Source organism: Urocitellus parryii, chromosome 3 (assembly GCF_045843805.1).
Source record: "Urocitellus parryii isolate mUroPar1 chromosome 3, mUroPar1.hap1, whole genome shotgun sequence".
Classification (NCBI taxonomy): Eukaryota; Metazoa; Chordata; class Mammalia; order Rodentia; family Sciuridae; genus Urocitellus; species Urocitellus parryii.
Window position 1 is genome coordinate 42,573,278 of NC_135533.1, and position 13,004 is coordinate 42,586,281.

At 32.9% G+C, this 13,004-nt stretch overlaps 1 protein-coding gene across 1 annotated transcript in view; it reads right to left on the reverse strand.

The window, feature by feature from the left end:
- Asz1 (ankyrin repeat, SAM and basic leucine zipper domain containing 1) overlaps positions 1-12,670 on the reverse strand; it is a 42,709-nt gene extending 30,039 nt beyond the window's left edge. Inside the window, exons 1-4 of the mRNA XM_026410565.2 lie at positions 12,554-12,670; positions 12,041-12,140; positions 8,081-8,203; positions 5,852-5,963 (exon numbers count right to left, since the gene is read on the reverse strand). Coding sequence (XP_026266350.1) covers positions 5,852-5,963; positions 8,081-8,203; positions 12,041-12,140; positions 12,554-12,670 — 452 coding nt within the window. The remainder of the gene's footprint in view (positions 1-5,851; positions 5,964-8,080; positions 8,204-12,040; positions 12,141-12,553) is intronic.
- Positions 12,671-13,004: the final 334 nt, after the last annotated feature.

Below are 13,004 nucleotides of genomic sequence, written 5' to 3' on the forward strand. Positions count from 1 at the left end.
ATTAAAAGCAGATATCTCTGAGATAAAAGTTCAAGAAATTTGTTTAGTCAAGGAAAGCTCACACTTCACCACATGGACTACATATTATTTTAATATTGTATGACAAAATGTATTGACTATTTATACATTTAAGTAGGACAAGAATAAAGTCACAAAATAAATGATATTTTCCAGTAATATTTTCTAAATAAGTTATTTTAAAAAACTGTTTCCAAAAGAATGTTTCTGCCTGTATTTTGAAAAGAAAGACGTATCAAATATTTACCTACAATTAGAAAACAAGTTAGTATTAACATACTTTATATTCAAAGATATAAAAATTGTGCTCTATATATGTAATAAGAATTGTAATGCATTCTGCTATTATATATTTAAAAAATAAAAGAACAAAAAATTTAAAAAAGAAAGAAAACAAGTTAGTATTGAAAGCAAAACTGTAAATCTACCAAGCTGCTCCAGTGACATTTACAATTAAATTTATATTCTAAGAAAGAAAGCAACATTTTCCCCAGGGAATCTTCTGTCAATTAAAACAGGTAATAATATTCAATAAGTTAACAACCACACAGTTATTACGTCAAAACCTTGGGCATTAGTTAATATGTGCTATCTTATCAATGGTAATAAAACATCTATTGAAATTAAAATGTCATATCATTTTACAAAACTCTTATCTCATGACTAAACAATATGAATATAACAAACTCTTATGCTAGAAAAATTGCTTTCTAAATGAAAAGAAATCTCTCTTTTTTAATACAAGATTTCAGTGAGGAAGAAGAATAAACTCTCAAAAATTCTAAAAATAAAATGTTAATTACATGCAATTTTAAAAATATTATTATTACTCTAACAAGAAGAAAGCCAACTTCATTCTTCAGGCTAAATTGAAGTGTTTCAAATTATGTTGTGTATTCAATAATCTAATATAGACCTTCTCAAAATTTTAACTTATAATACCATTTTTTATTGCATTGTCAATATAAAAAGAAAATAAGAAATGGTAAGTCCATACAACATCATAAATGTCAAGTTCCAATTAACTTGATCATGGCCACTTTGTTTTCAGGCCTGAATATGATTAAGCTAAATTAAGTAAAAACATTACTCTGTTCAATACTTCCTTATCCAGTTTGTGGACTTTTTAAATGAAAATATTCAACTACCTACTACAATTTACAGAAAGACAATAAAAACAAATAAAATACTCAGATATAGGCAGCTTAACACAAATATGCGTTTTGTAACAATTAAAAAGTCATGCCGTTTAATTGGTTTGTGTTAAGAACTCCTAAATACAGGTAGAAAAGATGGGAAACATAAGTACATTCTATTGAAAGATGCTGTTTGGATTAAACTATTGTAAATATCCTTATCAAACCTCTGCTACATTCAAAGGCACTTACATATTTGAGCACAAATTTTCTGTTCTGTACAAATAACATACCTTGTACCCCTGAGTTATAAGAATTATTTAGATAATATTTAAAAGCAATTAACATGGGGCTTGGTATACAGAAAATATTCAACAAAAGTTTGATTTAAAAACAAAAAACCGAGCTGGGGATGTGGCTCAAGCGGTAGTGCGCTCGCCTGGCATGCGTGCGGCCCGAGTTCGATCCTCAGCACCACATACAAACAAAGATATTGTGTCTGCTGAAAACTAAAAAAATAAATATTAAAATATATTCTCTCTCTCTCTCTCTCTCTCTCTCTCTCTCTCTCTCTCTCTTAAAAAAAAAGGCTTAGTGAGACCCTGTCTAAAATTTTAAAAAATAAATAAAAACAAAAAACCTAACGCCCTCAAAGAAAAATTTTAAAGCTAAAATAAATAAACCAGTAAATTACCATATTGGCTTGACACAGTATACTATGCTAAGTATCCTCTGTAAAAAGATCTAAGAGAAACACAAGATGTGATTTGTGTCCCAGCAAGTTTAACTTAAAAATGGATTTCAAGTAGCCAGTTCTTTAACATTAGTCACACAGGAGGGAAAATAAAAATAATAAAAGAAAATAAGATTAAAAGAACAAGCTAGATACCTATGTACAAATTATGAAAAGCCCATTGTGAGGTATTAAATTAATGTTATTTCCAAAGAGATTTTAAACAAAAATTTTAAAAAGAAGTTTCGATAGAAAACAAAGAATAACAGAGTTGACACACAAAAAAATTATAAACAAATAAACAATTCAAAAATGTCCAAAATACTGATTTTTACTTCTAGTAATAGCAAGTTAGATCAAAATTTGGCCCCAAATTTTAATGCATCTAAAAGAGCTGGATGAAAACAAATTTCAATTTCTTGAAAACTGTAGAACTAAGATACCAAGGAACCAAAATCTAGATAGCAAAAAGCCAGAGAGGTGAAGGTTAAATTCACAGTTGTTTTTTCCCTGAGGACATCTGCCAGTTCAGATGGAAAGCTCATTTTGGTGGCCTTTATATCAGGAGAAACAAAACTGAAAGCCCTGGACCTATAGGAGGTAGATAGCTTGATAAACCATAAAGACAAATTAAGCTGAGACTCAAGAGTCTGTTTCTCCAGGGTCAAGGATAAATCAGTTCTTTGTGTTGTATACTCCAAAATGGTCCAGAACCTCCATCCCAAATTTAAGATTACACAAGTCCTGGATTGATAATACCCCAAACATGTTTTAAAAATATACAAAATTCTCTCTCATAGAACCTCCTAAGCCTTATAATTAGTCCTATAAGCAGATTTTAAACCTAATGACTAGCACCTAGTCATGAATGAAGAGCATTGATAAACATTACTAATAGAAACAAACAGATTTCAGAAATGGAAATGCTCAATCTAAATGCTATGTTTATGACATTAAAGAAATTTGGGGGGGAAGCAGAATGTAGTGGGGATTAAATCCAAGAGCACTCAACCACTGAGCCACATCCAAGAGCCACATCCCCAGCCCTATTTTGCATTTTATTTAGAGACTGGGTCTCACTGAGTCACTTAGCACCTCACTTTTGCTGACCTGACTCAACCTCTTGAGCCATTGGGATTATAAGCATGGCCACCAAGCCTGGCTACAGAAATTGTAATCTAAAGCTTGAAAATAGTATCAGGGAAAAAAATGAGCTATAAAGTGACACCACAATTTTAAAAAGAAGCAAACCAGTTCTAGAAAGTAAAAAGTCTGATTCAATTGGTGAGTTTAACAACAGATTAGAAGGTGTGAGTTATAGAACTGTATGCAGTATTCAAAAGGGATCTAGCTGAACAATAAAAATATAAATATTTCATGTATATAAATTATATACAATTTAAAAATTGTAAACTATTACAGATTTTTTTCAGTACCATTCAGAAAAATTTCTAATTAAGTATAAAAATTCAACAGCTTCCTCTTAATTTTTATTTTTCTATTTACCAGCTTTTAGTACAAACTGAAACAAGTGATTTGATTCAAATAACTCATTTTCACTACAAAATCTACAAATTCCTAGAATTATCTTTTTGTTCCTAACACACGTAAATCCTTCTCTTTTGTTTCTTTCAATTTATCTACAAACTAAGACCCTGTCTTTTGAACTATTTCCAAGAATGAAGAATTTCATGCTACTTTTACATATCAGAATTGGGACTTCTGTCCCTAGTTTAGAGGTTGACTGCTAAGACTGCTCTTACTTTCACTTTATGAAGAAAGACTATGGGTCTCATTTTAGTTTTTTTAAAAAGTTAGTGTTCAATGTCTTTTGCAACTAGTAAGTATATGACCATGTAGCTTTCATGAAAATTATAAGCTTTATGGCCAATTCTTTACTTGTGCCGTTTTTCTTGAAAGAGAATTTTTCTCAGCAAAAGAGTTGCTCAACAAAAGGAATATGTCAACAGAATGAAAGTAAATTAATCTAAAGATGTTTTTCTTCCTCACATCTAAATAATGGTTCCCTAAAAAACTTCTGGCACATATTACATGAAACTAAATAAAAATAATATGATTTGTCTATATAATCCCACAAATTTCACTGTACTCTAGGATTTTTTCCCTTTTATATGGATGTATGTTATGCCTACCCCAGTAAATTCATTAATACTATCTTTATAAAATCTGCAGCTTAAAAAGCACTATTTACCATGACTTATTTTCTTTTCTGGACAAGGAAGAAAATACAATTCAGTAACTGTTTCAAGCTTTGAACATTAAAGAAGACAAAGTAGCTGAAAGTTGACTTCTCAAGTTATTTCTCATATCTATTAAATACATAGCTTTCTTTCTTTAACCATGCTATAAAATTATCTATTTTAGTTGAGTACATACCAATCTGAATCTTGTGCTCTTTCAAGTTCATTAGCTTTTCTAGGGTCTTCAGCTTTAAAATTGCCTTACAGCATGATAGCTTTATGATTTTTAGCATGAGATACTAATCTTGTGTCATTTTAATTCAAATGTAATCTGTTTTACCAGATATATCCTATGTATCTTAAAGATGCCATCTAGTTCTTGAGAGGCAAAATAGTCTAAAACTTATGACATTGGCTTACTTAACTTCATATTGAGTATTTAGAAGATGGTATAAGTAAGTGAGAGGGCAAAGACCTGACTATCTATAATACTTTGGGGAAAACAGTAAAAGAAATTTTAAAATCTGAGATACATCAAGCAAAAACCAATTTTCCATTGAACCCAGAGAAGCAAGTCTTATGCTACTTCAAAAGGTATAAATCAAAACCACAACAGATTTGGAAGTGTACTTTAGCTAGTGAAGTACATGTCCCAATTTCAAGGTGCAAGTTACACCTAATTAGGGATATCTTTTTAAATTTTTTTAAAAAATATATTTCAGATATACAGAGACATAATACCTTTATTTGTTATACATGGACACAATACCTTTATTTGTTTGTTTATGTGGTGCTGAGAATCGAACCCAGTGCCTTATAAGAACTAGGCATGTGCTCTACTCTCAAGTCATAACCCCAGCCCTAATTAGGGATATATTAAATGACAGAATAAAAATTTCTGTGAATTGATGTGCTAAAAAATATGTAGATAGAATCTTTTTCAGTTCTTTGTAATCTCTATTTGTTTAAACATTGATTATCTACTGTATAAGTCTTGGCCTTTTTCATACTAAATCAGGGTTTCTCAATTTTGTCATTTTGGGATTGGTTATTCTTTGGAGGCTGTCCCATACACTGTAAGATATTTAGCAGCCTATCTGACCTCACCCACTGAACACAGTGGGTAATGTCTGTCAGGTATGAAAGGCAAAAATTGCCAAATGGACATTGCCAAATGGCCCCTGGGCAGCCAAAGACCACCCTTGAAATCACTCCAATTAGATCAAAATCATTTTCATCTGGTAATTATCTAAAGATGTACACTATTCATTTTTATTATTACAGATGTTTCAACAGATCCAAGATTATTTTCTATGTATCTAGACACTATTACATGTAAATTATTACCTAATTAATTGGTGAAGTCTTAGGCATATATACACGCTTTCAATATATTGTCAGTATTTGTGTAAAACTTGTTAAACAGAGAAAGTACTTAACAGGCTTTACTTCTGTACCTTGATCATCATATTCTTTTGAGTGTATTAATAGAAAACTTTTGTTTGATGTCAACTGGTCCTTCTCAGTCCAGATGTCTATAATATTCCTCTAAAAGTTAAAAGTTCAATTTTTATGATATCCTCTTCTCTTGGTACTCTTATATAATTGGAACTAGAAACTTATGACCTAATTTCATCCATAAACTATTTGGCCAAGTAAACAAACACTGTTTATGATTTTTAAAAAGTCATACTATGAAGTGCTTAACAGGATGATAATGAAAAGTATCTTCAACATTTTTGAACCAACAGTAAGGCTCTTACCTACAAGCTACATTTGGATCAGCATTTCTTGAAAGTAGCAGCTCTACACACTTCAAGATCTGTTCTTCAGAGCCACGAGCAGAACATGCAGTTATCAAAATAGTTTGCTTATCTACAATGAATAACAAAACAAGGAAATAACCTTATACTTTAGGAAGTATATCCTCATACTTTAGAAAGTATATCTAATTGACTTCCTTACCTTTAAAATATTCTATATGTTTATTGCACTCTAGAATTCTATAAACTCTTCCCAAATCTCATGCATAAGATTAATTTACCAAAACAAGAGATCAGGGATAAATCCCTTTCATCCCCATTTAGTATATGCACAATGCACTTCTTAACTTCCTTCCTCTATTTCATTTCCTCAAGAGAATAGCAAGTGATGAGGCACATGACTGTGCCACACTGCCTGAATATGAACAGTTTTTGGTTCATTAAAATTTGCCTTCCTCAACTTATGACTGGAAAATGAGCTGTACTCTCTAGTTTCACTCCTTCTCACCCATTTGACAGTTCTTGAAATCTAGCTTATAACCTTCCTATTGAAATTGGTACAACTGCCACATTTAATCTTTGTCTTCTTGATCTGTATGAACTCACCCTGTTCCCTAAAACTGTTCTTCCCTTGGCTCCTATGGCATCAATGGGAAAGAGGATAGATTTAAAAAGAAAAAAAAAAAGAAAAGAAAAACCATTTCTCAATTAAGAACTCAGTAATTCAAAAAAGGTCACCATAGCTATGATCTATATTAGACATAGCATGTGACACAGCATACAACATAGCATATGACAAGTTGTATAACAAAAGGATATTCAAAGGTAGTATCATCTGTCCTAGCTCTGCCACTGATAAACTGTGGGTCCAGTCATGTCTTAATATCTCATTAGATCTAATTCATAAGTAAATTGAAATTAATACCTACAATCTTTATGTGTACATTCTGAGAAAAATAGAAAGTATTTTATAACTGTATGTATTCCTCTGATTACAAGGAAGAGAAGTAGAAAAAGAAGTTCTTGGACAGAAATTTTTCTATGCTTTTAAAAATCCCAAGCTTAAGTATAGCTTTGAGTGGTATTTTTAACAACAAAATAAAAAACCTGATTAATCATGAAAATAAGAAAGATTTTTGTAAAATAAAGAAGAAACGATAGCTATAGTTTTTCAAGTATCTAATGTACATACAAAAAAAACTAATGTGAAAATCAATTCTAAAATAATTATGAAGTAAATTCAATGGCCTATTATAAACAAGTTAAGCCAGGTACAATGGCAAATGTGTGTAATCCCAATGAACTGGAGGCTGAGGTAAGAGAATCTTAAGTTTGAGGCCAGCCTTGGCAAGTTGGTGAGACTTTGTCTCAAAATAAAAAACATAAAGGACTGGGATGTAACTCAGTGGTAGAGCACCCTGACTTTAATCACCAGGACTGCAAAACAAAACAACAACAACAAAAAAGTGATTTATTAAATAAATATAACAAACTGGATTTGCATATATACTTTTTAAAATATTTATTTATTTATTTGTTTATTTGGGGGAGGGAGCTGCTAAGGATTGAAGTCAGGGTCATTCAACCATGGAGCTACATCCCAGCCCTATTCTGTATTTTATTTAGAGACAGGGTTTTACTGAGTTGCTTAGCACCACACTGTTGCTGAGGCTGGCTTTGAACTCTCAATCCTCCTGTCTCAGCCTCCCAAGCCTCTAGGATTACAGTCATGCACCACAGTGCCCAGTTGCATATATACTTTTGTTCTTTAAGAGTATTCAAAGAACTACCAAGTGGGAATTACTTACTAAGAAAAACAGAAATAAATATATTTAATAAACTACTTTTGAAACAACTTCAAGTGATATAATTCAAAGTTGAGTTTACAATTTCATAAACTAATTTTCAGGTACTTTTCCAAAAAATTAGCAGTCTTTTGATTTTTTCAATGTATTTTTTATTTAAAAATAGCCAAACCTTCTTCTTCAGAAATTAGATATACATACCTATATGTAATTTAAAAAATACATATATGGAATCTATCTTCTTGGAAAGACTTTTTCAAAATGGATAGGTTTCTAATTTGACTTTGCATATTATTTAACCAATTCAACTAACAGAAAGATTTTTTCCCAAACTGCTTTAATTTATTCCCCCTTGCCTAACTGCTGCTTGGGATTCAAAGATTCATGGTATACATAACCAGTTAAGTTATCTCAAACATCTTACCCTTATCAAAGCTTGCATTAGCACCTCTGTCCAAAAGGACCCGAACCATCTCTACATTGGCAACACTAGCAGCATACATCAAAGGAGTCCATCCATATCGAAAGCTGGAATCTACACTAATGCCTGTCAACACAAAAACAAGGTTTTAAAAGTCTCACCATAAAAAAACAAAACAATAGCAAGAAGACCCTCACTGTAGTGTGTGTAACATATATATGCATGGAGACATACACCATATAGTTTTTTCTAGAAGAGGATTTCTTGGTAATAATGATACTAGAAAAATAGTAATATTGTGACTAATAAATTTGTTAACTTTAGTTTCACTATAGATGCTATATTCTAAGAGACCTGACCTGACCAATGTTTTATAAAATATAAATATAAAATAGTTTATAGTATAATAAGTTTTTCTATGCCACTTTTTTTCTCTCTAGGGGAGTTGGGGAAGGTTTCAGGGAGGGAATATGTCTTTTAGATTAGAATATTATACTCGGGCAATATCCAAGATTGTGAATACCACAAATTTCCCTAAGACATCCTAACTTCCCTTCAACACAAAACTTACCCATAGGTAATCAGATAAAAAATGAAGTTAAAAAGATAGGTTACATTATAAAACATCTTTTAGGAAATACAAACTATACTTTGTGAACAAGGGATTAACATCATTATATCGGTATTATAAAGACAACACAGATATATCACTGTTGAGAATGGCAGGATGCAGGGAGACCAACTTACAAACATCAAACTAAGCACAGGAGAGAAAGAGCAAGATGGGGTAGGAGGTTGTATAAAGAATATTCAAAAGTAGTATCATCAGAATTTAACATTACTTTGAGAAAGTGAAAAAAAAGAACAAATTGAAAATTACTATCAGGTTCTACCTTAGAAAAATGAATAATAAGCAATGAGCTAGAATTCTCTTCACAGATGAGATATCAGGCCTTAGGAGTAGGATAAAGTTTCAGAGTGGAATTAGGGATAGATACTAACTAGGACAAGAATCCAATGACCTTCAAATCTTTAAATACTTAATGATAAAAATCCTTGAAATTATATGATTTTCCTAATAATACTGATTAGTTTGGTTACATACACACTCACAAAAAAATAAGAAAGAAAAAGTGTTTTAGGACTGGGAAAGAGCATAGAAAATGTAATATAAGGATAAAGTAATGAACACAATCCATTACAATTAGGTAAAACCTTTTTTATAAGGTCGTAGAGATTGATTGGCAATCTCTCTCTTCAACCTAAGTAGTATTTGTTAGTCTCAAGAAGGAAAACAACATTTTTATTTCAAAAAAGGAATACCTGTAGGTGGAAATACCACTGAATATGGATTTGGCTTTAACATTGTATAATTTACAGATTTTATAGTCTGTGGCTATAAATTGTTCCACTTGCAAAGATGAAGGGACTATCACCAAGAAAATACAAACTTGGGGCAGGGATCACTTTTTTCTGTTGAAACATCAACTCACTGAAAGACCATGTATCTCCAATTCCCAACTGTCTCACTTTAATTGGTATAAGGTAAATGAAAAACACTGGGAGAAAATAATACTTAAGCATCTTAGTACCTACATAAAATGCTATCCCAACTGGTCACCTCTAACAAATTTTCTTCAACTGGAGGGGAGGGGGGATAGTAGAGGATAGGAAAGGTAGCAGAACACAACAGTCACTAGTATGGCAATATGTAAAACCGTGGATGTGTAACCGATGTGATTCTGCAATCTGTATACGGGGTAAAAATGGGAGTTCATAACCCAGTTGAATCAAATGTATGAAATATGATATGTCAAGAGCTTTGTAATGTTTTGAACAACCAATTAAAACAAATAAAAATAAACTACTACAACTGAAAGCATATGATGAGTTCAGAAAAAAAAATCGTTTTCTCATTCTTTTCTTATTGATAGTACTGCTTGAATTGTGATAGTAAATGTAGAAAAAGGAAAAGACATGAAACAAAAATAAATAATTAATTTTGGTATAAAAATCCTTATCAATCATCACCTCTAATATTTAAATTATTAAGTTCTAGGTATAGTGTTTAAAACAGGTATTTTAAAGGATTAACACAATATACTTATATAACTCAAAAACATCAAAAATAACACTACATTGTTTATGGATATATACATATATTATAAAAATACAAAAATTCATAGGAATAATACACCTCAACTGTAAGAAAAGTGGTCATCTGTGTGTGTGGGTGGAAGGGTGTTTCTGTACCTTTCTTGAATATGTAAAATACTTCATGGAGAACTAAAAATGTTAGTAAATGCCTGTTACTTTTTTTTTTTTTTTGTACTGGGGATTGAACCCAGAGGCGCTTAACCTCTAAGCCACATCCCCAGCCCTTTTATATATTTTATTTAGAGACAGTGTCTCGCTGAGTTGCTTAGGTCATTGCTAGGTTACTGAGGCTGGCTTTGAACTCATGATCCTCCTGCTTCAGCCTCCTGAGCTCCTGGGATTACAGGTTTGTGCCATCTTACCTAGCATGATTTCACTTTTAGTTAAAGTTTTTCAATGGTGTTGAAATATGTTTCAAAAAAATGAAATAAATTCAAAGGCAAAATAACAGAAATAGTTTTTAAAATGTTAAATAAGGAGAAGCAGAGTAAAATACCCCAAAACCAACAGTAATAGGGGTGAGAGTAGGGACAAAAAGGTATCTGTCTACCTTATACCCATATATTTATTATTGGTTTTTTAAATGTTTTCACTTTTAATAATTAAATCCAAATTTCAAATGATTGACTAAAAACTTAGCAGTAGGCTCTTTCAAAAGACTCAAAAACCCATATTTGCTACCAATCATATCCAGTCCTAATCTTCCAAGAGCCTCCATCACCTTCATTGTGCCTAGTCCCACTATTCCCAGGACAAATTTCCAAAAAAAAAAAAAAAAAAAAAATTCTGCCTATTCTACTCCATCCAAAACTACAAACACTATACATATAGTCATATTAGTTATTCTGGCCTCTTTCTCCTTATTAAAATTTCATTCAAGTTCATTCTTCAAATAGAAACCCAAGTTCCACCATCTGTCCACCAAATCAAACATCTTTTTCATTTGCTAAGAATAATAACTAACATTTATATATTGTTTATATGTTCTATGTCCTTAATTTACATGTTATCTTATTTTAATTATCTTTCCCCAACAACCCTTTTTTATAAATGCATTCTCATGGTTAGTAATCAAAGATGGATCCGACTTGTTTCCAAAAGGTTTTAATTTCTACAAAAACCATGTATCATTTCTAACACTGAATAAAAATATTTTGCTATATACAATCTCATCTATTTTGTGTGTGAATGTTTTGTAGCTATAACTAGATGGTAAATGCCTGCTATATCTTTGCATAATTTCAACCATTTCAATCAACAATTTACATTTGTATGTGAAAGTAATTTTAAAAATATTTAATTCACAGAAGAGTATAATGGAACCCAGGACAGAATTGTGATGTTTTACATAAACAAACAGATGTTCCACAAGTTTAATTTTCCTAAGAAACTACAGTGAGTGCGCAATAAACCTGGAACAAATATCCAGGTTTAAATATTATTTTTTTAAATAATATTTAAGCTCAGACCTTATTCCACCACAACAAAAATACAGGAGGAGGAAAAACCATAAAACTACAAAATATATAAATAGAAACAATTCTTGAGAAATGTAAATTACAGCCAAGTAAATGCTGAAAAACAAAAACCACTTCTTGAATGAACTGGAAGAGCCGATGGAAGCTAATTAGGGTGGCACTCTCAATGTAAGGGCAAAGAAAATAAGCCAGACAGAACTCAAAAGAACAACTGATGTATTAACTATTGGTTGCATTTTCATTGGAAAGCAACAGAAGCCTCCTGAAACCAGGAATGCTTGTGAACTTAGAAAACTGTGTTCAGCTGACTTTACCCCTTAACTCTCACCAGAATCTAGGAGCTCCTTCACTAAGGAAATATCTCCAGTGGTCAATGCTTTCTTAAACGTTTCATTCTTTTCTTCTATAGGCAACGGCCTTTTTAATTTCTAAAAAATAAAAAGCACAAAATGAAACTCATGTTATACATCTCTTCATTTCCAGTACATCAGGAAATTGTAATGTCTGATGAGGTACACGGTATGTCAGGGTTTTGGTCGACATATAACATTAGCGAAGACTCCATGTCTAAAACTATCTTTAGAGGGAGTGAACGATGATAGGTCCAAACCCAAGCAAGGAGCTCCATCCACGAGACAAAGCAGTGCATCCGATGAAAACCACATTTGGGGAACAAAAGGAAAAAGTGCGGGTTCGATTCGGTTCAAACTCCCCAATTTAGAAACACAGGTAAAAAGGAAAACACTGGCAAGGAAGTTAGTAAGTTTCCCCGGGCTGGGCCTGGCCTTCGAAAGCCAGGAGCCAACAACAGCTGCTGTCAACACAAGGCCTCCTCTGCTACCTGGGATGCCCGGTCGAGGTACCCAATCTCCCAGCCGTCATCCTCGCTATCGCTACTCTCGCCTCCACCCGCCACCGCCATGCCCCGAAGGGGGCCCGCAGCAGTGCCCGCCGCCATGCCCGCCTAGTCGCTCTTCCAGCGCTTGCGCAGTGTGTGCGCACAGGGATGCGCGGGAAGGAGCCACGCGCGAGCGCCTTGGCCTCCGGGCGCAGGCGCATATCTGCGCGCAGCCCACACTTCACCTTGGGGGCTCCGACTAAGGGAGAAAAGGGGTGGAGATCAGGGGTGGCAACTCATGGCGTGTCCGCCTGGTCAGCCAAGCTGACAGGATCCAGACCAGGACTTCCAATTCCTTTCAGGAATTCTCCCGCCATTTCGTATTTGTTTGACGAAGTTTTTGCTGGGCGTGGAATGCCCAGTTGTGGTTGGAGCCAAAGACGACCAGGCTTTC